The following is a 25,911-nucleotide window of genomic DNA, read 5'->3' on the forward strand; positions in this document are numbered from 1 at the left end:
GTTGTTGTTGGGAAGTCATGACAGGAGTAATAATAGCATGTGTCACTTCATATCTTGATGATGCTGATTTTGTAATTACAGATGTAGAGACTATTAGAGGAGAGGTTGATGTAACTGGATCTGAAGACATTCGAGTTATTCTTACTGTAGTGTTGTCTAAGTTACTTGACCCAGCCATTTTGCCCTCTTTTTCTAGTCTACTTCTGCTGTGTATTGAGGTGAACTTAAAGTGGCTGTACCTACAAGTAATGGCAATAATATTAACTTGATAATACTGATATATACTTTTTAAAACTCCTTCATTCATTCAACCCTCCTTGCATAATTCTTTAATGCTAAAATAACAACCTATTCAGTAATTGGCTCAGAAGTAATGTATAGGGGGGCCTCAAGTACAAATCAGTTTTGCGGTTGTAAAGCTCAAATTGGATCCGTTAGGGCTGAAAATTGTCAGTTATAATTTTAGCAAAACCAAATTGTGATTTAGTAGCGCAATATTGAATTGCAATGTGGGTTTTTAGAGTACATTTAAAAAAATCCAATATGTCTATAAATATATGTACCTAAGGGAATTAAAAACAAATATTATTATTTATATTTATGGACACGGGCAAGGTGCTTTCAAATTCAGCAACACCAGAGGTAGATTGTGGCTGAGATATGGACTCACCTAGTTACTCTATTGTTGGTGGAGGTCCTGTGCTTCTTCCTCCAGATGCTGAAGCTTGATATTTCCTTAAAATCAGTCTTTTTTTTGTACGATACCGCACAGCGCACCTGAATTTTCGTACCTCCTCGATACCACTGGTAGCAACACTGACTGCATTAACTCTGTCCTGGATTCTTATCCAAATGCTCTTCTTTGTTGCATCCGGGGCTTACAGAAAGAATCTTCAAAATAATTGTCATTATACGGTACGCACTCTTAAACTAAAATTTCAACTTCCTTGTCGCTGAACTTTCTTTTTCTCTTCCTGCCTCTGTCTTGTCAGTTAAAGCCTGACTTGCCATTTCGTTTCTCCAAAGATTCAGACCTTCTTTCCAGCTCTCTTTTACTTTCTAGCAAAAATGAAAGCAAAGGTAACACAACTTCCTATGTATACTGATGTCACCAGTAGTTACCCATACAATGGTCGCAATTTGAAAATCATAGGAAATCACAAACTGCAATTCAGTATTTAGAAAGACAGAATATTAAGAAATCCTCATTGATACATAACAATTAACAATTCCTTAATAGTGATTTCTTACAATTATGAAATATTTAAATGGTTTTTTTTCATTCATTTGGCCTCTAACATTGTATATACAGAGATGTGCAAAGTGCAACATGCTATTTATTACAAATCGCGACTGTGAGGAAGGGACACGATTTACAAGAATTGAATTCTCCAGTATGTCATAATACTCCAGTTCCTCAGTAATGGTAATAAAAAGTAGACTAAACTCACTGGATCTCCCTGTAGGTTTTAGACCATGATATTTTTTGAATCAGAAGTATTAGGTTTTGTGAGCATGATCCCCAGTCGATTTGTTTTGTTAACTAATTTGAGAATTTAGCAATTGAGACAATAAACAGTGTTTTCTCAAGACATTCAGGTGGTGATTCCAACCGCCGCCCGCCAGGCAGGAACCGCCAAGCGGCCGCCATGCGGCCAAAACAACACTGCCCCCATTACAACATTCCCGCTGGTCCGGCGGGCGCTAACCATGTTAGCGCCCGCCGGCCCAGCGGGAATGAGGCCGCAACACAGGAGCCGGCTCCTAATGGAGCCGGCGGTGTTGCGGCCGTGCGACGGGTGCAGTTGCACCCGTCGCGCTTTTCACTGTCTACCATGCAGACAGTGAAAAGCAGGCCGGGGCCCTGTTAGGGGGCCCCTGCACTGCCCATGCCAGTGGCATGGGCAGTGCAGGGGCCCCCGGGGCTCCAGGACACCCCTTACCGCCAGCCTCTTCCTGGCGGTGTAAACCGCCAGAAACAGGCTGGCGGTAAGGGGGTCATAATCCCCGGGGCAGCGCTGCCCTGGCGGATTATCACCGCCGGGGGAAAATCGGCGGGACACCGCCGACCCCGGCGGTGCGACCGCGGCTTTACCGCCACGGTCAGAATGGGTAATGAAGCACCGCCAGCCTGTTGGCGGTGCTTCCGTCATTCTTGCCCTGGCGGTCCAAGACCGCCAGGGTCAGAATGACCCCCTCAATCTGTTCTATAGACATTACACGGAATTTCACTTTTACACTTTGTTAATAAATGTGTGTGGAAAATACACTGGCATGAAGCTCTGACAGACCTGCCCGGAGAGCAGGTAGATGGTAGATTGAAAGACAGGTTTGCAATGTGCTTTGCGTTCGATTGCCTTGGAAGGATGAATGTGTGATAGTCCTGGTGGTGTCCTTTTGACCTCTGAGACTACCACAAGAGTCAGCTGGGAAGCGCAGAGTTGAAGTTCACCAACTATGTGCTTCCTGGTTGTGTGCTTTGCAGCTTTGGTGTGAGATTGCCTATTACTCTAAGGTATGTCTCAACAGAAAGGCCCAGTACATTTTAAGAAGTTATCGTTCAAAGGAGTGTGCCCAGGGTAAGTATATGACTATGCCCTGGATGCCCATGATGGCACCTCACAGCTATGTGAATCTGTGTTTATAAGAACATTTGTTCCAAATAACATTTTAATGGGTCACTTGCATAGAATAATTCTAGATAGATAGACCGGCAGGCAGGCAGACAGAAAGAGAGACAAAAAAGAGAGGCAGACACATAGATAGGTAGATAGATAGATAGATAGATAGATAGACAGACAGACAGACAGACAGACAGACAGACAGACAGACAGACAGACAGACAGACAGACAGACAGACAGACAGACAGATAGACAGATAGATAGATAGATAGATAGATAGATAGATAGATAGATAGATAGATAGATAGATAGATAGATAGATAGATAGATAGATAGATAGATAGATTTGGAAGGGGCATGAGGGCAGGAGAGGGTGGCACCCATGTCCTCTAGCTATCACAAGGCATGCACAGCCATAAAGTCGATACTCAGAGGGTCACTAGCCTGCAGTGAGGAGGAAATAAAGTCTCTGGCCTTCCTTCCTTGAAGGAAGAGAGGCAGGTTTCAATCTCAGATAGTAGTCATGATCAAAGATGAAGTCTAGCAGGGACAGAGTCAGAATGGTGAACAGAAGCAAGGCAGCAGTTTGCCACTATCAAGCAGTTTACACTATAGAGGAAGAAGCATCTGTGCTCAACTAATAGTGGCTGCTTTCTGCTAGTGAGCAGTTCAGGTTTGCTTTACGCTTGCTCCCTTTTATCTTGTTCTGAGCTTCTTCGTTGTAAGACTTGTACTTGGTTTGGACTTCTATTTTGGGGGGATTGTGCTTGTTTTGCATTTCAGACCTGGCAATCACACCCACATTAGCACTCCTAGCTTCAGCCTTTCCTCTGCTTCTCAATCTTCCCATAACTGTTCTAGGTTTACTGCCTTCGGAAGTGAAGGGTGTTTTATTGAAATCAATGATTGATCTGCTGTACTGGAAAGTGTTTATCTTACAGTCTGAAAAAATCTTCAATTAGCTGTGCTTGTAACTGAGCCAGAAGGAAAGAAAAAGGCCTGTGGGAAGACAGCCTGCTCATTAGAAGATGATGCAAACATTGAGACAGAAGCCATTTGGAGCCATTACAGTGTGGATGCAATTGGGAGAAAGGGAGGGATAATTAAACAGTGCGACTGTGTGGATCTGGGTGCATAATGGTGCTAGAGGAACTATAAAAGTTACGAAAACCAGCCGGAGATAGAATACTGCCACATCTGTAATGGTAGCCAAGAACTAGCAATAAATAGAGCAGTGGGATCCAAACTCACCATGTTCTGCATCAGCAAAGTTAAAAATGTTGATGTCCCAGGAACATTCTTGTAAGCAAAGCACAAATTATGGATCCAGGATAGTGGTGCGATGAAAGAAGCTTCTGTTTGGTTTGCTTCTGAAATGAATTACAAACTTGGAGGATGTCCTTTCCTCTGTATTACAGGTAGGTTGGAGCCTATGGCACTTGAAACAGAGTGGATGGGATATCATCCATGTTTTGAGGGAGTTTCCTCTCTGCCAAACTATAAATAAGGCCCAAATTGATGGAAGGAATGCTTACATTTATCTGAGCCACTGGCTAGTGGATGGACCACTCTCAAGTGTCATCATTTTTCGCCCATCATGCCCCATGCCACTCTAGTCAGAGCCCAGCCATATTCAAATTAGTTTTGATCCTGTTCCAATAGGAACAGTCCTGCCCGAACTGCCATGTGGGGTGACATCCAGACAGGAACTTAAGCAATCCTAGACTAGTTTTGGCCTATTTAGGCCATGTCAGTGAGGAATATGTACTATTATGTCATATAACTTAGGAGGTTTGTGATTTAAGTGTTCTGGCCATCTGCCCTGGACAACATTGTGTAACAGAGTTCCGTGTGTTTCTCAAGCAGAAGTTGCAGACTGGTCCTCTAACTGTTAAGGATTTAGGTTGCATCTCTAATAAATTATTTGTTTGAATCACCACCTGCTTCTGGATTTCTCCTGTGGTGACAAGGACGGGATCATTTGATGGCTATGTTGAGAACCTTGGCTGTAACATGCAGGTACAGGTATTTGGACAATTACATTTTGCAGGATAACTTAGTACAGAAAAGAACTCATGAAAAGGTGTAATAAAGTCAAAATCTCACTCTAGATATGGCAATAGAGATGTTAAACTATTTGAGTATGTCTCAAAACATCCAACAGCTCGAGTTTCATGTAAAAGATGTTGGAGTTGTACATGTGGAAAAAGGAAAAGAGTACATTTTGGGGCACATTTATCCCCAATCTTTCTCTCAGTGCAGCAAGCCACCTTGCTACACTGCGCTGTGTGAAATGGCAGGAATGTGCCATATTTAAGATAATACAGAGCATTCCAGTCCTTTCCTTGTGCTGGCACCGTTTTGGCTGCCTAGAGCCAACGCAGGCACCCTTGCTCTGTGGTGCAAGGCTGCCTGCATTGCAGACAGGATTGTTTTTGTGCAGGAAGGTGACCTTCCTGCACAAAACAATCTCTGAGGCGATTCCTCATTTTATTTGTGTTGCAGAATGCAGCACATAAAGAACGAGGAAAAAACAAGGAGAATAAAAAATATTTCTTCTTGCTAAACCTCACCTGGGGAGGTGTAGGACTTTGACGCATTCCCAGGTCTACTACTAATGGCAAATCAGGGAATGCATTAAAATCCATGGGTGGATGCGTGGGAACAACTACGCTCCACCTCTGGAACACCTCCCTGGGGCACATTAACGCAACTCAGTGATTTGTGCTGCGTTGCGTTACTCCAGATTTATCAAGCCACTCCTGGCCACGCAAGGTGGCCTTGCATGGCTTGATAAACCTGACTTAGGTTTTACGTCACTCTTACATCCCTTGTGTGGCGCAAGGGTGGCACAACATCTTTGATAAATATGCCCTTTGGTCTCCATCTGAGGTCGGCAACCAATACAGAGTGAACTATTAAATGTGACCCTGAGTGGGTGCTTGGAGCTGAAATTTCAGACCTCAGAAATTTGGTTCTAAAGAGGTAATTTTAAGTTTGGCGGGCCAACTGCTGTGTTAGTGGGTTGGCAAAGACAAAGCTTTCCACCTGGCTGAAGTGTCTTTTTTGCCATGGGGCTGCTCCAACCTTCAAGATGGGAACCACCTTGGCGAAAAAGCAGTAACAACTGGTCGTATATACCATGGTGGCATGGCACACCTACTGTCATTTATGATTTATCCATGGACAGTCCCCCCATGTATGGGACCATCTGTGGAAAAATGTATCGAATGTTCTTGATGCACTAGGAGTTATCCCCCTCTGTGAGGACCCATTTTCTCCGTTTTTTCTGTCCAGGACTGCCACGGATGTCCTGACTGTCCTTGACAGAACGGACATCGATGGGAGTGGCATTCGAGGGGGTGCCCTAAGGGCCATTCCTCTCAACATCGCATCTGCACAACAGTATTCCAAAAAGCAGAACCAACATGGATCTAATAGTGGCAGAACCGCTTCTCCCAACCTCTAAAAGAGGCCAGGACACCGAGTGCAGGGTAGGCAGGATATCAGCCAATTTTCAGCCGTTTTTTCCTGTGCACACCTACATTTAAATGGCCGCCCAAGTGTGAGACTCTGTTGCCTTTGCTAGCATTGCTTTAAGTGTGTGCGTGTTTGTGTTTGTATATTTGTGTGTGTGTGTGTTTGTGTTTGTATATTTGTGTGTGCGTGTTTGTGTTTGTATATTTGTGTGTGTGTGTGTGTAAAAATGCCGAAATAACTTGAATATCCATAACTCAGTTGACTAGACTGTACTATGTAATTAAAGTGTTTGTAGTAGTACCCCTACAGCATATTTTATTTTAAATATACCACCATTTTATTATCACAAACCTTTGGAGCCATAGTTATGTCACGCTCACGTCTAACGTGGAGTGTTCATTGTAGACCTGACAGGGCTGGATCCAGTGATATCTAAAGAAGTTAATTTTGTGTGGGGGTCACATTGGGCCATAAAAAAAATGTTTAAATATGAGTTTGTATGAGTGCCAGTGCTTAATTTGGGCTTGTAGTTTCCGGTGCTGAGCACCGGCACTTATTTTTGAGGGGCGGCGCTCAATTTTCTGCCTCAAGCATTAATTGCGAGCAAAAGAAATTTGGGAAAGACGGAGGAAGAGAAAAACGAAAAAGCGTTACAAAGGGAGAAAGGCAGAAAGCTGCTGGAGTGAGCGAAAGGGGCTGGGAGTGGCTTTATATGCATTGAAGAGGTCCGAGGTGGCTTCAGGATTACGCCGCCTCAGTATTCCGTGTTCGCACATTTAATTGCAGCGGCCGCATGTTTAAGTGGAGGGCTTTGAGCACCGGCACCTTTTATTTACAAATTAAGCACTGATGAGTGCATATATATATATATCTATACATGTATTTTTAGATAGAGATGTATACACACATTCACAGAAAGCACATTTGGTTCTATGTGCGTGTTTTGCATGTAATACTTATTAACAGTGCTGAAGTAGGATGGAAAGGGTGGGATGGGTCACCGACGGGGGTGTGACTAAAGAAGGTAACTCGGAATCCATTCCATGAGGTTTAAACAATGTAATTATGGGTGTGGATTAAACACCTGTGCATCACACAGGTACTCAGGCCAGTGCTCGGGTGCCTCTGCTTCCAGGCAAGTCACACAACAACTAACAAAATATGGCTAAAACAAATCAGACCGATGGGCCTTAACAAGGTTTGTTGGCTATATCGGGTAGATGAAAACAAAGATTTTCTTGTGAAAATTAGAAATGAAAAGGTTAACATTCTAAAAATATGAGATTGAATTAAACAACCCTGTGGTCTTTGGGGAAGGTAGTGGCCTTCTGAGTGTTTCAGACGCTCCCATTCTCTTCTTCACGTCACTTTCCTCTGCAGTTCATCTCTTAAACACTCATGCCCTTTTCACTCTCACATCTTTCTAAAATTCTGCATCTGCACATTTCACATGTTCCCACAATTACAAATGACACATATGTGAGACTGTGAACTCTGCAGAGAAGCCAATGATTGAATGTGCATGTAGCATGCACTCTTCTAAGACCCACTGTGAGAATCTTGCTTCGCTTTCTGCCTCAACTTTAAAGCGCTCATTCGAGTGTCGTCATAAACACCCACCCTCAAACTGAACTCACTCTGGCGCCCTGGGGCAGCTCAGTTCAAATAATGCACAAGATAACAGTCATATCGTGCTTTAAAAACTACAGAAACACAAATCCTTAAAATAAAAGAACATACTCTCAGGGAATGTATAATGAAGTAAAACGTGGGAAATTGCATCTTTGACAAGCAGTATCATTGTTAAATAATCAATCGTTATTTTTGCCAGTAATATTAAGGGCATGAATATTGAGCCCCTATAGGGACCCACTTCAAAGATGATTTTTAATTACTGCTGAACCTGAGACCCAGCAGAACCTCGCCTACTTAAAGCCCTGCTTATTAACTGTTTATATACTGTGAGTCTAGGGCTTGGGGCACGTCATCAGAGAGCCAGCCACATAGCATCAGTGATTTCTTCTGCCTTCAAAATAAATATCGGAATCACCAGCTGTTGGGTGGCCCATGGTGCTTTTTTATGTATAAGCACTGTGGTATCTACATACATACATACATGGCACCATGGTTCACACGAGGCAAAACCTCATGTGAGTTATGATGCCCCTTCCCTCCCTCAACAACGGAAATAAAAGGGATATCATACTCTGCCCATCTGCATATATGATTCATGCCATGGTATATTTTCATGTGTACTTGTTTTAACCAAAACCAGCATGCAAGGAGTACATTTGTGCAGAACATGGAGGAGATCTCATGACTATTAGAAGTTGTTTCCCTGTGTAAAGTAATTGCTATGTGCAATCAGCGAGGCAGTGAAAAATGCTTCTCTTGTGTTAATTTTGCTGCACTGTGGCAGTAAACAAATTCGACCATGGCACGGTAGTAATACATGTGTGAGTGTGTGCTTATAAGTACAGTTGTTCCAAATAACGTGTTATTAGACCATATTTATTTTCACTGCCATGGTGTAAACATATATTATAAATAATATTACCACACAGTTCAAGTGCAGTCATTTAGCAATGTGTGGTGATATCAGAAGCAGGTGCCTCAACCAGCTGAAGAGAGCAGTAGCACCCTGCTTTCCATGGAGTTGTTTTTGTTTGGGCTAGCTGATTGATGCTATATGGTCGACCACATGGGTCAGCTCTACTGCTCAACGAACCCTCATTCTCTTTTCATGCAGGTTTTCACACGATACGGCAAGTGCTACACCTTCAATTCCGGTCAGAATGGGAAGACGCCTCTTGTCACCCTGAAGGGTGGGACAGGAAATGGCCTGGAACTAATGCTGGACATCCAGCAGGATGAATACATGCCAGTTTGGGGAGAGACAGGTAAAGAGATGCTCAACCATGACCAATAACCTTCCCCTCTTCAGAATATACATCCTTAGCCCCTCAGTTGCATGCTCCAAATGCACCATTCTGTGATTCTATCAAACCTTTGAAGACCTCCTTTACACCACCAAGGCAGAGATCCATAGAGAGAAAGAGGACAGGCATGGAACTAGCTGGTTGCAAGACGACTAACCAAGAGAAGCACATAGGGCCCAAGAATGATAAGTGCTTAGGGGGCTGAAAGACCAGGCCATGATGAGTAGGAGACCAACCAGGGTCCAGCAGCAGTCAGATCCTGCCTGGCTGGAAGATGTGGTCATGACAAAGGGGAGGCCACCCAAAGCTCAAGAACAGTTAGAACTCTAATAGCTGTAAAACATGGACATGATGGTGAGGGGGTCAATCAAAACCCAGGAGTCGACTGATCCATGTTGGTTGGAAAAGACTTACATTGTATGCATTCTAGTGCATGATAATTATATTCATTCATTATATTCACCAAGGTAAATGTAGTGGGTTGAATATAATAGTTCAAAGGGATAGGCGTATAATGTAAAGGTCAAATTTCTAATTTGTATTTACCATGATGATGTAGTGGTAGGCAATGTACTGGCAGTAATATAGCTGTAGGTGGATATCATTGACCTCAATGCAGTGTAATGCAAACATCCATGATTAATATAATCAACCAGGGCTCAGGATCTGGGCTGGTGGAGAACACAATTTGGAAATCTTTGATTATTACTATAAAATGGACATGAAATGACAGGAGACTTGTGTTGTCTTGGGCTTGGGTCCAGAGGAGGTTACAACTTACTTCATATGTTCAATGCCTACTTTTCTATCATTGTTATCACCAGAGGTGAACCCTGAAGCCATCAGTTGGCGGCCATTCCCACAATATTAGAGTCAAATAGTTAATGGAAAAACTTAAGCACAACAATGTAGGAACCTGGAATTCCATGCTGAGACAGCTCCTCATCCTCCCGCTTTTCTAACCTCCTCCACCCCCGCCACTGCAGACAGTTAAAAGCTGAAATAGTTTCCAATTAATGCTTGTTGCAGGCACCAATGTGATACCACTGCTGTCCGTGCTAGGACCGAACAAGGTAGGTTGAGCCATGACACTCTGGGAACCAGTTTTCAATTCTCTCTCGCTCTCTCTCCTTCCTTCCCTCCCTCCCCCCCCCCTCTCTCTCTCTGTCTCTCCTTCCGTCCCTCTCCCTCGCCTCTCTCTTCCTCTCCCTCTCCCTCTCGCTGTCTAAACTCCCCTGAAGCGTGCTTGAATATGTGGTCACTCTTTGGCTGTTTTGACTTCTCCTGGGAATATAAACTCATGAGAAGGGCAGCTCCCGTTGACATGACATATATATCTGTTTTACAGACGAGACCTCCTTCGAAGCCGGCATCAAAGTTCAGATTCACAGCCAGGACGAGCCGCCATTCATTGACCAGCTGGGATTTGGAGTGGCACCAGGATTCCAGACCTTCGTATCGTGCCAGGAGCAGAGGGTATGGTGCTAAGTAGGTTATGACTAGGTGGGAAATACATGGATATCCCTACTCTCCAAGTAAGCAGGAAGCCATAAACCTTGTTTCAACAGCCTGGTATCCCATTGGCCTTTATAGCCTTCAGTTTTCTGTTACTCGTAACCTCCCTGCCCAATATTCCGTAGTCTTCTCTGTCAGTGTGTCCAAACACCTGGGGTGTCCTCCATCGCTCTGGTGTGCTTGAGGTTTCTTCTACTCAACGAGGTTGTTTGTTGCTGTGTTGCCAGATCGAATTCTATATGTTATAAGCAGTGATGCCTTTTGCTTGGCAAAGATGGTGTAGTATGTGAGTTTTCAAGACCACACTGGTCCCTTCTCTAACCGCTTGTGACTTTAAAGAAAGGGTGTAATAGAAACCAAAGCAACATCAAAATTCAAGGCACATAAGCCCCTCCCACACCTACTATACCAGAAACCAATTTCCTATGTTGCATCTGAACACAGAATGACTGCTTAAATAAGATAACCTTCCTGATCATGTGGTGTAGCATTGGCTTTAAGACTATCCTTTGTGCTAGCTTTGAAGAAGCGAGCTCTGCGGTCTCAAAATCTCAGATGCTGTTACATCTTTGTACTATAATTCACAAATTGTGAATGACTATGCTCCTTAATTAATATTTCGCCTAAGATATAATTAGCATATCAAGCCTGCCCTTCATTGGTGGTGACGGGGAGGAAAATAAATCAGTTCAAGAACCTTTGTGGAGTCCACAAGTTGTGCCACAACCTACCGAAGTCTTGCAGCTCTGCCATATTCTCAAGGAAACTGGATCTGGCCTGTCTAAATCTATTGGCATGTGGTTTGTCAGTAGATATTTCAGTGTATGTACACCAGTTGACCCTCTGGGGCACCCTATGCTTGAGATCTGAGGAGGTCTTCCTGAAATTCAGATGTGAGCTGAGAATTCAACTGTTTCCCTTGGTGTGTCACCTAACCGCATCAAACCAGGCCATGAAGTCTCGGCTGTGTGATGTCCTCTGACACAGTCTATCCAATTTCCAATTGTAGCCCAACTGCATTCAAAAGTAAAAAAGCCTGCCCCTTGACGTTCAGGCCCAATATTCATGAGGTCTTCATCATGGCTGGCAGACCCCAAAAGCTACAGATGAAGCCCATCGTGGAGCACTGGACCTGTTTTATGGATGAATATAACGGCTGGAACCACCACTGCATGTCACCTTCCTTCGACCTCCATCCACAGTGCTCCAAACATGTGAAAGTACAAAATGCAACTCTGCCATTGTTGTGGAGTGAAGAAATGAAGAAATAACACAACTCTGTTTGGCAGTATAATATGGGCTTTTAGGAATTACGGCCAGGAGGGCAGCTCAGCTAGGTGACTGATACCGCACTCAACTTCGTCATCACAAACAAGATCTTTTATAGTCTCAGAATACCTTGTATGCATCTTATCACTTGTCATGCATATTAATTCAAGCGCTTACTTGGTACATTGTTAGCTCTACTTATTTGAGCACAAAGCAATATTTCCCCTTGCGAAAGCATCTAATTACGCGTTTACAGGAAGGCAAAGGTTACACATCTGTCATGGATACATTTGTTAATAATCACAGTGCTTTTGATCTCACGTTCTGAAGCCTATCAGTATTTCCTTCCTAAGCTAGCTCCACACTTGGAAACATTTGACTTTCCTCCCTGCACAGCTGCTGGCCTTCAAGCCTCAAAGCTTATCGTGTTCCTTTTCCAAAACCACCATGATGTACACTATCCCTTGTGAATGTGTATCAGGATGTGCGCCCTCCCTGTGAGCCTGTTATCAGGTTATGGCTCAAGCTTTTATGTTGTGGCCTTCTACTTCCAGCTGCATTATGAATAAATGTTTCTGCTCGCCCCTGTCCTTGCACCCCCAGCATCCTCTCTATCCTTGGCTCTCTATTTGGACATCATAAGCATTCTAGGCCTGTGCTCTCCTCTAATCATGTACATTCTGCACATTTTCCTCCTAATTCATACATTATCAAGAGTGGGCCTTCTCTTTTTTCCATATTTTCAGTAACACCATGGTTTTATAACAGAATATTGTTAGCAGCATTATATTTTGATAAAAATATCATCATTAATACATTTACAAAAACACCGTCCCATGGAAGGTAGATATTCTTTTATTAACTCCCATTGCTTGATATTTTTGTAAACAATATTTAGGACACAGCATTGATTGATATTGTTGCTTTGGTGATTTATGAATCGCAAAATAGAGATACTTCCAGAAGGAAATGTGCCAGCACCCAGATATTTCTGTCACTATTTTGGGTAGGATATATTTAACAGTACCAAAAGCTATTTCTACCCACAACATGCAGAATGGCACTCATATTGATTGGTATAACTGGGGGATTTATATTAGCTGTGAGTGCTTTGGCAGTAGTACCACTGCAGATATATAGGTTATGTCATACTGTACTATCAGTGTAGTTGTTAGTAATGTGTATTGTCTCTGGTCCTTGAGAAGTTTGTCCTGATGGAGTTTCACTATTAAACTTTATTTTCTCATTACAGCTGATCTACCTTCCACCTCCATGGGGGGACTGCAAATCAACCCCTATTGATTCTGAATTCTTCGACACCTACAGCATCACTGCATGTCGCATCGACTGCGAGACACGATACCTGATGGAAAACTGCAACTGTCGGATGGTTCATATGCCAGGTAATGTTTTGATACAGATTTTGTGTTCAATAAGTGGCACTGGCACAGATGGTTCACATGACAGGTAGGGTATTGGTATAGATTATATACATTCCAGGTAAATCATCAACTGTCTGTCCTTAGTCGCAGTTATGTGCTTTAGAATTACTTCTTGTTTCACAGATTTCCTGGTGGAGAGGGACAATTCCTACTGGGTGTGCGAGACTGGCACAGATGTTTGCCATGCTAGGGAAGATGTTAGCACAGATCATTCATTTGTCAAGTACAGAATTGTTATAAATGGTGTAAATGACAGGTTATGCATTGTTATAGCTAGAGAACCTTCACTTTATTCAAAGTTTGGATGTCTACATCCTCCACAAATGGGACCAGAGAGAACAGAAGACTAGGGGGCCCTAGTCACAAACGTATCTTAGGTTATAAATATAACTTTGTGGCCAAAAATAACTTATTTAGCCTGCCAGGAATCCGCAAACGTATTTGTGAAAGATGTCAATGCATTTACTACTGTGGATTTCTCTTCCATAAATGAAGAGAAATCTGTACTAGAAAAATATACTCAAGGGGTGAGAAGTTGCTATTACAAGGCATGGTTTACTTTGTAAGTTTTGTGAACACTAACAAACAAGCGAACATTCACAAACTAAAATCTGATCTCTTCCCACTCTGAAAATGGTTGACAAGTGACACCAGTCACCTCTTTCAGGATGGCATGTCGAGGTAGGGTTTTCTCCAAAAGGAAAAATGTTTTCCCCATAGCTTTCTAGGCCTACTTCTGGGAATATCTGCAAAAAATAAAAAAGTACATTAAAGAACATTCAGGTGGAGATGTAGGTCTCTGTCTTTACTTTTACATCCGTCTTGGTGAAGAGGATCATAGGAACTGATTTCAGTGTAAGATCTGAAAACCCTTTCTTGAGGTCGAACTTTGTTGACACTGTGTCATCTGTGTCCCTTCTGTTCCTTCTTGCAGGCGACTCTCCTTACTGCACACCTGAGCAGTACAAGGAATGTGCAGACTCAGCATTGGGTAAGTCCAGTCTTTCTTCATCCATCTTTCCTCAACTGTCTGTCCTTAGTCGCAACCATGTGCCTTAGAATGCTCCTCTACTTCTTGCTTCACAGATTTTCTGGTTGAGAGGGACAATTCCTACTGTGTATGCGAGACGCCTTGCAACATGACACGGTATGGAAAGGAGCTGTCGATGGTGAAGATCCCTAGCAAGGCCTCCGCCAAGTACCTGGCCAAAAAATACAACAAGTCCGAACAGTACATTGCGTAAGTGTGTCCCTTAGATGCTGTTTGGTTTCTTCTGCATAGTGGATGGAGGGCCAGCCACTCTCTTCATGGGCTGTCACATCCTTACTTGCAAGAATCATTATTTTATTAACTTATGCAGTTTTATATAGCACGGACCAGGCCAAGAATGGTGTCAGAGCGCTGGCCAAGAGAAGTAACTCTGTGCTTAGAAGTATAGAAAGTACAGTCGTGATTTAGCTCTAATCCCAAATTCAGCAGCCAGTTTTAAACTTCACTTTGAGGTAGAAGTTAGGATAGAATGGCGTAGTGGACTGGAGGTAGGTAGTCCAGAGCACACCAGCCTTTAAGCCTTAAGCATTCGCAGAGAACAGATCCCGTAGGTAGACAGGGTAAGTCCAGAGGAAGAACGAGCAGGTTGTAGTGACGTCAGCAGAGGACTAGATGAGTGAGTGAGTTGGTGAATGTTAGCACTGAAACTATAAGTATTCTTTAAGTGACATGAGAGAAGGTTGCTGGAGATGTCCACAGGGACAGAAGAGCTGGCAGATCAAAAACCCGCATAGTGGTTCACAGAGTGACAGGGAGATCCCATGGTGCATGGGGTGACAGGGAGATCCTATGGTGCATGGGGTGACAGGGAGATCCTATGGTGCATGGGATGACAGGGAGATCCTATGGTGCATGGGATGACAGGGAGAACCTATGGTGCATGGGGTGACAGGGAGATCCTATGGTGCATGGGGTGACAGGGAGATCCTATGGTGCATGGGGTGACAGGGAGATCCTATGGTGCATGGGGTGACAGGGAGATCCTATGGTGCATGGGTTTACAGGGAGATCCTATGGTGCACGGGATGACAGGGAGATCCTATGGTGCATGGGATGACAGGGAGAACCTATGGTGCATGGGGTGACAGGGAGATCCTACGGTGCATGGGTTGACAGGGAGAACCTATGGTGCATGGGGTGACAGGGAGACCCTGTGGTGCATGAGATGACTGGAAGGACCTATGCGCAGAGGCGTAAACAATGCAGATGGAAGTTGAAGGAGCATAGGCGCAGTACAAGGAACAGGCATGGTAGCCCACCGAAAAGGTGGCAGTAAAGCAATTTATGTAAGCGGGAAGGGTTGTAGAAAGTATAGGGAGGTTAGACGGGGCATATAGAAGCATGTAAGCCATACCCTACATTCCTCATGCATACTCAACCGTCAAGAGTCCTAAAACCGGCAGACCTCATATACACATAGTACAGCCAGACCGGATGAATGTAAGAATATCATCAAAAATATTGCCTGACAGAAGTTTTGTGTCCTAAATATCATCTACAAAATATCATCCCACTGGGTGTAGATTTCCTATTAATAAGTGCAACAGAGAGATAGCTTTGAGAATAACATTTAGGGTCAATATTTCTGTCAGACGATATTTTGGCTAGGATATTTTGGGACAATACCGCCAAAGCATATCACTTCTTAGCCCATGAGTGAAAGGGAGGATTATTTAAATCAACGTCACTTGTGCATTGGTGTCAGATATGTCAAGACGAATATGGACCTGCTACTAAACCCATCATCTGCTGTCAAATCTGAGGGTTTCATGAAAGACCGAGGTTCATTCCTGCAAATACTAAAAGTGCCACAATCTATGTGTGCACCCAATTTTAGATTCGGAACTTAAATTGTTAAATGTGCTTGAATCTGGATTCCCTTCGCAGATTCTTCCACATGCTATCAGGAGGGTTTTTCTTGTGAAAAATGCGGTCAGAAAGGGTGAAAACATCCAGTTTTACCAATCGGTGAAACCATAAAAGTATATTATTCCCTATTCGACCTTCAAAATTTAGAATCAGGAGCAAAAACCATGCAATGACCAACTTACTGGGACTCAAATAAGGTGACTAGTCATAATAAACGGGTATATCTTTACTTTAAATACAAACAAACTGCGTAGGCCATATCTGGTAAACGCTAAGGGGCATATTTATACTAGCTTTGCGCAGAATTAGCCTCATTTTTTTTTACGCTAATTCATCGCAAACCTAACTCCATATTTATACTTTGGCGCTAGACCCGTCTAGCGCCAAAGATATGGAGTTAGCGTCATTTTTTGCTAGCGGGAAACTACCTTGCGTCAATAAGATGCACGGTAGGCATTCCCGGGCAAAAAATGACTCTAAGGCCCTAGTGCCTTATTTGTCCTCCCATGCAAAAATTGTGCACAGGAGGGAGGCGGGCCTAAATAATGGCGCTAAGCTTGCTTAGCGCCATTATTCAACGCCAGGGTCAGGGCAGGTATTAGGGGACCTGTGGGCCTATTTCCATGGTGGAACACCATGGAATAAGCCCACTGGTGCCCTCCTCAGGTCCCAGGGACACTCCCACCCACACCAGAGGGACAGCGGAGAATGGGGGACCCCATCCCAGGTAAGTAGAGGTAAGTATTTTGCTTTCTTTTTTAAAGTGCCATTGGGGGCCCTGAAATGGGTGCCCATACATGGCACTGGGTGCAGTGGCGATGCCTAAGGGACCCTTGTCCCCTGTGCTCGCCATTGGGGTGGTGAGCATGACTCCTGTCTTTTATCAGACAAGCGTCATGTGGTATGGCAGGTTTAGCGCCAACAAATGACGCTAGGCTGGTTAGAGTCATCTTTTTTTACTCTAACCAGCCTAACATCATTTTTTGGTGCATAACACCCTTCTCCCATACTGCCACGCGCACCCGGGTAACGTCATTTTCCTTGACGTTAGCCCACCATTTGCGCCGGATTGTGCCATTCAATAAATAAGACGCCCGGCCGGCATCTTGGAATGGCGCTAGCCAGCGGTATACTTTTTCACGCAAAACTGCACTAGCGCAGTGTGCGTGAAAAAGTATAAATATGGGCCTAAGAGCCTTTATGCCCATGGACGTCAATTCACCAAAATGTCAGGGGTAGCGTAATTGACATCACACGCCACTTGACCTTTACTTTCATTCACATACACATGCTTACACATACACATTCACACACTCTCGCTCCCATGAACACACTCTCACCCGAAAGCACGCATACAACATACATTTAAAAAAATACTCACCTCAGCTGCCAGATAGGGACATATTCCCGTTAGTTGTACTCCATTTTGATCACACAAATAGTGAATAATATTATTCACTCTTTGTGTAGTAAAACAATTGACATAAAACCAGGAAAGCGGAACGCCGACCAACGACGAGATGCCCCTGTGTTCCAGGCACTGATTTTGTCACCTCTGGGGCCAGGGGTCGCAAAGGTAGTGGCAGGGGTCACAAGGGTCAAGCAAGGGGTTGCAGCTGCGACCCCTGGCGATCCTTAAATGACGTCCATGGTTGTTCCCGGTGTGAAGATATAACCAGAGCTCCTGGGGGAAGACAGAGAGAGAGACCAGATGGATGGATGGGTAGGAGAGGTCTGTTTGTGTCTGTGGTAGTGTGGCCCGTCACAGCATGTATGTGAACCCTGGGCATAAGGAAGAGCGCACTTATGGGTGTTTTGTCTTCTCTTTCCTGACCTCTTGCACAGTGAGAACATCCTGGTTTTGGATATTTTCTTCGAAGCCCTGAACTATGAGACAATCGAGCAGAAGAAAGCCTATGAGGTAGCGGGGCTTCTGGGTAAGTGACTGGCTGCAGACGATTGGTTCCCACCTAGTATTGACAAAGAGTCGAACTTGAACAGTGTACAAACGAGGCTACTAAAGTTTTTCATACTAAAGGGCGCTATAAATGTTTCAGCGTAAAAGTCCCAAAAGGCACGTACATTGGAGCCCGTCACAACACACTCAAACAAGGGAAAATTGAAATACTGCATTGGGAGCTTCTCCAGGGACACAGTGCCATAGAGTGCAGAGCCGTGCTTCATAATACAAGACACTAACTACAAACGCAGCATTAGGGGCCCAAGAGATTCTGTACCGACGAGGTCAAGAGAGGTCACAGAAACACTGTACACCATCAATACAGCATTATGGGTGCTCCAGAAATTTTGAACCACAGGTGCTCAAGACATCATTGCATTCTAGGGTAAATGTTCCAGAAGAAGGTTGTGTTGGAGGTTAGGTCAACATCGGCAAACATCACATCGTTTTGCTGCTACAAAATACACTGGAGCGAAGGCTGGGCACCCCAGAAAACATTGCACTGAATGTTAGATGCCCCCAGCAAGCATTGCATTGTAGGCAGGGTCACTGGAATTATGAGACTCTGCGACTGCAGTGATTTTAGCATAAATATAGATTTGCCGCATTTGCCACATAAGCCATCATCCACCACATAATCTGCAGATTTTAACAAAAAAATTAGCTCAAAAGTTACTAAAAATACAGTGGCGTGTTTTCGCGCAATGGAAGGCCCTTTGGAAGCTGGACTGGTCGCCTTTTTTGTTGCTTATTGCTATAGCTGGGTATTAAAATGATACTAATGAGGTGCAACCAATGCCCAGACAGTGTTACCAAGTTTAAAAATAATGAAATAATGAAGTACTACTATTACAAAATGTGCTGCGCTATGCTGCATAATTTGCCCTCTCTTGCCACATAATTTACTCATCCCTGCTGCATAATTTGGCCCTCTCCGGCAGCATGATTACAGTGGCCCTGATTATGGGTTAGCTGCTCTCGAAAATGCTCTATTTTTGTTAGTTTCCCCAGGAAACATCCATTAAAGTCTAGGTGCCAGATAAAATAATTGTATTAAGTAAAACATTGCATCGAAAGTCAGGTACCGAATTAATTCCTTGCATTATAGAAAGCATGGCTAGGGCTGCTTCAGTGGCGTCACCTCATTGGCCCCTGTGACTCTCCATCAACCGGTTTTCTCCGGTTTGCTTTCCCCAGCTTGAGCAATAGAGGCTTCCCATAGCCGGCAGCCCGGTCCCTCCTGATTTCCGTTCTACGTGACAAGAGCACTTTGCTGAATTTGAATATACTAATTAGAAAATGCTAATGTGTCATATTAACATACGCAATTAAATTTGCTTTTAATCGTCTTGGAAGGTGGTGATGTTTCCCCCCGGCCCACAGTTCCTCTCTGATCATTTGCAGGGTGTTCTAAGGCCGGGAGCATAGGTGGGGCTGCTCGGATGACTCACACCCTGTTTGTAGTATAGAAGGGAAGATGGGAAATAGGAGAGCAGAGGCTGCCAGGGAAGGGTCATCAGCCTGACTCACCTGCATTTGATTATTTTGCTATGGTCAGCTAGGCCTAAGCAGACGTGCAATATTCACGTTTGGCACCCAATATTCACAGGTTCCCTCATATCTCTTGCAACAAGCTCCCCCCTCCCCATCATCACCCAGCCCTTTACAGATCTAGCTTCCTCAGAGGCCCACTGCTCATCGCTAGAGCACAGAGTGGTTACCCAAGCCTTGAAAGTCTCTTTTCACTTTGAGCATTCTCATCACAGTAACTGCACCAACGCCCTGCCTGACCTCCATTTTGTTCAAGGGCAGGTGGACTTTGTGTTCCAAAATGGAGGCCAGCATACAGTCTAGAGAAATAACTGAAAGCTCCTAAATAATGAATCCCCAGGGGCAATTCTCAAGCAAAGCTGGAGTGGGTGTGCATTGCGGAAAATGTAATCTTTCTGTGTGCACAGTGTTTGCAGGACTGAGCCCATGCTCTCACAGAGGCATACAGGGTCACCACTTAACCTGTAGTTTGCCGGCCTTGGTAGTGTTTTCATGCCAGGACAGGTATAACAAAAATCGGGAATCCATTCAAATTCGTTATTTTGTCCTGCTTGAAATACAAGAGCAAAAAAGGAAAATGCCACCCCTTCTCTCCACAGACCAGTTGGGTGTCAAAATGAAACCCTAACTAAGGTGCAATGGTAGGTTAACCAGTCCTCCGGGATTTGCTGTAACAGACCATTTTTTGTAGTCTGTCCCGCCAAAGTTTGAACATTCTACGTCCTGGTTTTGAAAGAGTCAACGAAGCCCAGGCGCACACGATTCTTCATGTGTAGCCAGGCAGACCTGGTTAGCAGAACTCACAATAGAAGTGACAACTTCTTAACATTTTTCATTGTGTAGGAGGAGAGTGCGGGGCCTTAGAGAGCAGAGCTTTGTGCCAAGCACTGCTTATGGACAGGGCCACTGGAATTATGCGATGCTGGGCCAAATTATGCGTCAAGTTTGAGTAAACTATGCGTCAAGAAAAGGCAAATTGTGCGGCGTGATGCAGCATAGTTTATATTAGTATTATTTAATTTTCTTGTCATTTTTACACTTATTAACACTGTCTGGGCATTGCTTACACCTTGTTAATACCAGTTTAAAAATCTATACAAAGCAATAAGCAACAGAAAGGTAGTCAGTCAGCCTCTGCATTGAGCCTTCCACTGCACAGAGATATGTGTTACTGCGTTTTTAGTAATATTTGAACTGTTTGAGCTAGACATTTTTTTGCTAAAATCGGCAGATTATGCAGCAGATGATGGGTTATGTGGCAAATCTATAATTATGCAAAAAATGCTGCAGCAGCACAATCACATAATTCCAGTGGCCCTGCTTATAGGACACCCCTACCCAACTCCACATAAAACTACTCAGTTTGCAACCAATGTCCTGGGGTGGTTTCGCATGCCATAGTGAACATTGGCTGTGCAGAGACTCCAAACACGAGCTGGAAATCCACTATATGCATGGGTTTGTAGCCCAGGTTGATCCACCATGTGAGGGTGTGTAGATTGCCAATATTGTGTGACACACTGTGGCACCGTGGGTTTCGATAGGTCTCATACTGCCTGTGAAAGTTATACATTTCTTAATATCCGTTTTCTACCTTGATTAGACATGTTAAGTCTTTTTGTGCGTGTCCTTCTTTGTAGCTGTACTCTTATGCCTATAGCCTGTGCTTTTTTTGGTTTCTAAATCTGGCTCCTACACAGTGGGACCCCCCTCCTGTGGGACCGCCTAGCACCACACCAGTGGTACTATGGTCAGCTAGCCCCCCTGGACTCTCCTAGAAATCCAGGGACACCAGAGTCATGGTGGAGTAAGTTAAGGTTGTCCGTTTATAACCTCCCAGGGGGAAAGAGGTGTTAACTCTTTGCACTCCAGAGCTATCTGAAGAACCACTGACCATCGCCCTCCCAGAGCACACACCCTGAATCTCCCTGTGTGGCAGCTACTTCAAGCACAGTTCGAGCTCAAACACTCACTAGTCAAACTTGAAGGAACACTGGCCATAGATTTCCATTAATCTCCCCTTACCAGAAATGTGTTTCTACTTTCATTCAGGAGAATTTAGCCAGGGAAATTGCTAAGAGATTCTGTAGAGTGATCAAATATCGCCTTCATATGTCATAATATCATGTACAAAAATACTGTCCAACACTGTTCTCCTACATATCGTTTACAAAATATCATCCATTTTGGTGTATGTTTTGTATTATTAACTCCAATGGGGAAATATTTTTGTAGATTATATTAAAGACACCATATTTATGTCAGATTATATCCCGACTACAATATACTTGTACTGCACCCTTACCTACAGTAACATGGAGTAAAACAGTTCCCACTGTTGGAAAGCATATAGTGCTTAGAAATTTGAAACCAACCACGAAGCGTAAAATCAAGTACTGAATGTGGGAGATGGGAACTTTAACAACATTGACCATACTTGCATTGAGAGGGAACAGAAACAGAAGAAAAAGGTGCCTCAGTTTAAAGTAAAGACATTCAGTCATGGTTCCTCTCTTCTTCTGTAGGTGACATCGGCGGACAGATGGGGCTGTTCATTGGAGCCAGTATCCTGACAGTGCTGGAGCTTTTTGACTATGTGTATGAGGTAATATCACCTGCACACTTCGCTGGATTATGGACTGATGCCAAAACTCGAAAAAAGAAATGTCAACCCCTCTTTGGAGGAGTTGGGAAAAAGGAGAAGAGAACATCACTATCCAGAATGAAATCTGAGAAGTAAAATTGGATTTTGTGGGGAGGGGGGCTTTAATAGCAATCCTCGGGAAAGATTGTGATCCAAATGAAAAGAAGCAGTTGGAAATTCCAATGACTAGTTACAATTGGTTGCTGCTGGCTCTAGTTGCATGCTTTGCATGCTTATTGGCATTGAACACCAAATATACTCCTATGGACTGGTCGTATGCCTCAACACCTGCCTTAGAAATATTTTTGCAACCGAGAAGGATGATGGACAGAGTGTTGAAACTTTTCAAACACTCACCCCCAGTCACAGATCTGGGTTTAATCCATCGTTCTTTTGTTCACTGTGCCACCCCAGTTTGGACCCAACCATATGCAAATCAGTCTTGACTCTGTTCCCCATGGGAACAGTCCAGCCCGAACTGCCAGGCCAGGTCCCCCTTGGACCAGAAACAAGGATCCTGTGACTGGGGGTGAATGATTTGCTCTGCATTCCGTCCATCATCTGTTGTTTTTGCATTGGAATTATTTTCAGCATTGCAGCATGCTAAATGCTTCACTTCAGTTTGGTCAGCCACCCTGCAAATATTGCTGACATAAAAAAAAAATGTTCACCTCATTTGACTTAAAAAAACACAAAATAAACACCTTGTAATCAATTGAATTATTATTTGGCATGGATGCCTACCCACCTCAAGGAATAATCAAAGGGCCTATGAGGGTGAACCCTCAAAGTCACTACATTAACCTGAGCTCAACTCCCTGGTAGCAATGGCACACAGCAGACAGGCCTAACATGTGTGAATTATTTATGCAGTAGCAAAAACAGTAATAAAGTCAAAATGCAAAATGATAAACATCTGAATCATATTAGAAAAAATGTAAAATTACATAGACAAAATGACACTAAAATAATAAACATCCAATCATCCAAAATCCATGAAGAAACAATGATAGTTAATGGCTGCGGTAGACCAGGAATTAGGCACAATATGAGGATGACCATGATGGCACATGGTTCATTGTGGTCAAAGAGTTTACCTTCTGACTTGGCCCTTTAAATCAGAGATTTTAATCTGTATTATGATTTTCCATTAGGATTTTAATCTGTATTCTGGTTTTCTACACAGGACAGTTAGGCCTCCCAAGGTGAAACGTATGTGAAAAATAGCTTTTGGTTGCTAGTGAATGTAAGGACATGTTAATGTTGAATTTCTACTTGTCCTAGTATTAAATACCATGCACCCTGCATTGTAGGCCACATGGCTTACATGGGAGTGACTTATTAATTCATAAAAGAGAAGATTTTTATCTGTCAAAATGGTTTATTTTGACAGGTTGAGTTGCAGTTTTATAAATTGCTACAAGTCAGGCTACAATGGTAGGCCTGAAGCTATGTTGCACTGCCAAAGTGGTGGATGGCATGATAGGTGCTGCAGACCACTAGTGACATTTAACTTGCAGGTCTGGTTACACCTCATACCATTTACTAGGGCCTTATACTTAAGTTAAATATGCCAATTAGGGCTTTGCCAATTGAACCATGTTTAAAGGGGGAGACCAGGCATTTTACTGATGGTTAGCAGAAGTAAAGTGCACAAAATTCCGAAAGCCAGCAGCAACAGTTATTGCCCAAATCTGTGGGTACACCATGCAAAAGATGGTCATTTCCTGCACATTAGACGTCATCCTCTATGGACACTGCACAGCAAGAGGTACACTAGTTATTGGCATACAATGCTATCTGTGGGCTTCAGTCAGCATTTTTATTTAACAAGTAGAAAATCTGGTGTTTTACCACATGATGTATACTATGCATTGTCCATAAGCCTGGATTGCACATTTACATATTGTCGAAGCCATTTGTTATTGGTATGCAAATCTGGTACCAATCAGTAGTGTAGAGAACAATGAGGGTGTGTTTGTCAGGAGCGAGGGGTAGCACTGCAGCAGATGTGTTAACCACTAGAACACCTCAAAGGCCTGAACATGTTCTTTTGTGCCCCCTTTAGGTGTTCAAACACAAGATGTGCCGGAGAACCAAGTGTCAAAAGGATCAGAAGCGTAACAACAATGACCAGGGAGTGACTCTCAGCATGGATGATGTGAAACGCCATGTAAGGGCATGCGGCACGTGCTCCAAACAAATCCACTTGGTGATCCACAAGTGTAGTCTCTGGTGCCCCCATTTCCTTTAGCAGAGATAGCAGCCACAGGGCAGGCCATAGCTCCCTATCCTAGGTTATAATAGGAGACTGTATTGTGTGGATGAGCCCTGTCTTCAGCCATTTTTTGAACACCTATGAATTATTTTGCCTTCTTTTAGTCACCCAGTGATGTTGCAAGCTCCTTAGCTTCCTCTTGAATACTCAGGGATGGGACATTCTCTTTAGTTGCCCTTACATGCCTTTGGATTATACACATTCTTTTGTTTCCATTTGCACAATCTGGAAGCATGAACTCTTTAGAATTGCAGCCCACATTTATGGATGGACAGCCATCCTACTCTCTCCATGCACATTCAGGGTTGGTGTACAGTTCTGGAAGAGATTTGGACCCACTGATTCCTTACCTTAGAATATTCCCTAGGCTTCAGACTGGATCTGAAAAATCTTGAGCAGTGCGCCTGCAGTCCGGTAAATGGTACAGACGGATTATGCATCTACATCGTCCACACTGGATGTGACATGCGCAGTGCCTATATAGGCACCACTCCGGCGCTCTGATATCTGTACCTTTCTTTCCGCATCAACAGTTGCAGATCTGGAGAGCTAACTCGCTCATTCATTGGCCAACTTTTTCTCAACTTTTATCAAGCTCTTTTTCTGCTGTTTCCGGTGTGCAGGGAATTAGGTCCTCTCAGAAACCTACGGGTTTCAGACCATACAGGGAATGCCACAGACAGATGTTCATGATTGATCCTCTCTTGGTCCGCCTGTGGTGCATTTGGTCAGGCCATGAATCCAGGGCCTGCTCAGACTGCTTTTTGATGCATCCGAAGGGGTTTCAGGAGAAAGCTATGATGCTGCTCCTGGCACAACGCAGAAAGACTCCACGTCATTCCAGCTCCCAAGGACGGTCTTGGTCCCATGGCCATTTACAGACACAGTCCCAGAGCCGTTTCACCAATGGGTCTTCATTGAAGTCTTAATCTTCAGTAAATCCAAGAAGAAGTCAAAGCAGCACTCAACATCCACAAGCCCATTTAAATCCTTGAAAGGAGAACCAGACTGCCCCCACACCTCCTGGCCCTGCTCCCACACACCTCCTGCTGAGCTGATGCCAGGTCCATTGCCCTCTTCCAAGTGTTCCGGGGCACCGGAGCAACTCCTTCCCAACTACAGGAGTTTTACATGGCAATGTCCGACACCTTCGGGCAACCAACTCCCTCTAGCTCACCTTCGGGCCCTATGGAGCCAAGAGGTACTCCAACTGGGTTACCAGTCTTGAGGCCCAGCTCCAGGACCTTTGCTGACGGTTGGTCCTCTGGCACCACTACCGGAATCACTAATG

The 25,911-nt window shown here is 43.9% G+C and overlaps 1 protein-coding gene across 2 annotated transcripts in view; it reads left to right on the forward strand.

Moving 5' to 3' along the window:
- Positions 1–25,911, forward strand: part of ASIC1 (acid sensing ion channel subunit 1) — a 324,144-nt gene that overhangs the window by 286,938 nt on the left and 11,295 nt on the right. For both annotated transcript variants that reach the window (XM_069230676.1, XM_069230677.1), the window contains 8 exons: positions 8,852–9,002; positions 10,390–10,517; positions 13,078–13,228; positions 14,202–14,258; positions 14,354–14,507; positions 18,033–18,124; positions 22,224–22,303; positions 24,411–24,515. In XM_069230676.1, coding sequence (XP_069086777.1) covers positions 8,852–9,002; positions 10,390–10,517; positions 13,078–13,228; positions 14,202–14,258; positions 14,354–14,507; positions 18,033–18,124; positions 22,224–22,303; positions 24,411–24,515 — 918 coding nt within the window. The remainder of the gene's footprint in view (positions 1–8,851; positions 9,003–10,389; positions 10,518–13,077; positions 13,229–14,201; positions 14,259–14,353; positions 14,508–18,032; positions 18,125–22,223; positions 22,304–24,410; positions 24,516–25,911) is intronic.

This window comes from Pleurodeles waltl, chromosome 4_2, assembly GCF_031143425.1.
Source record: "Pleurodeles waltl isolate 20211129_DDA chromosome 4_2, aPleWal1.hap1.20221129, whole genome shotgun sequence".
NCBI lineage: Eukaryota > Metazoa > Chordata > Amphibia > Caudata > Salamandridae > Pleurodeles > Pleurodeles waltl.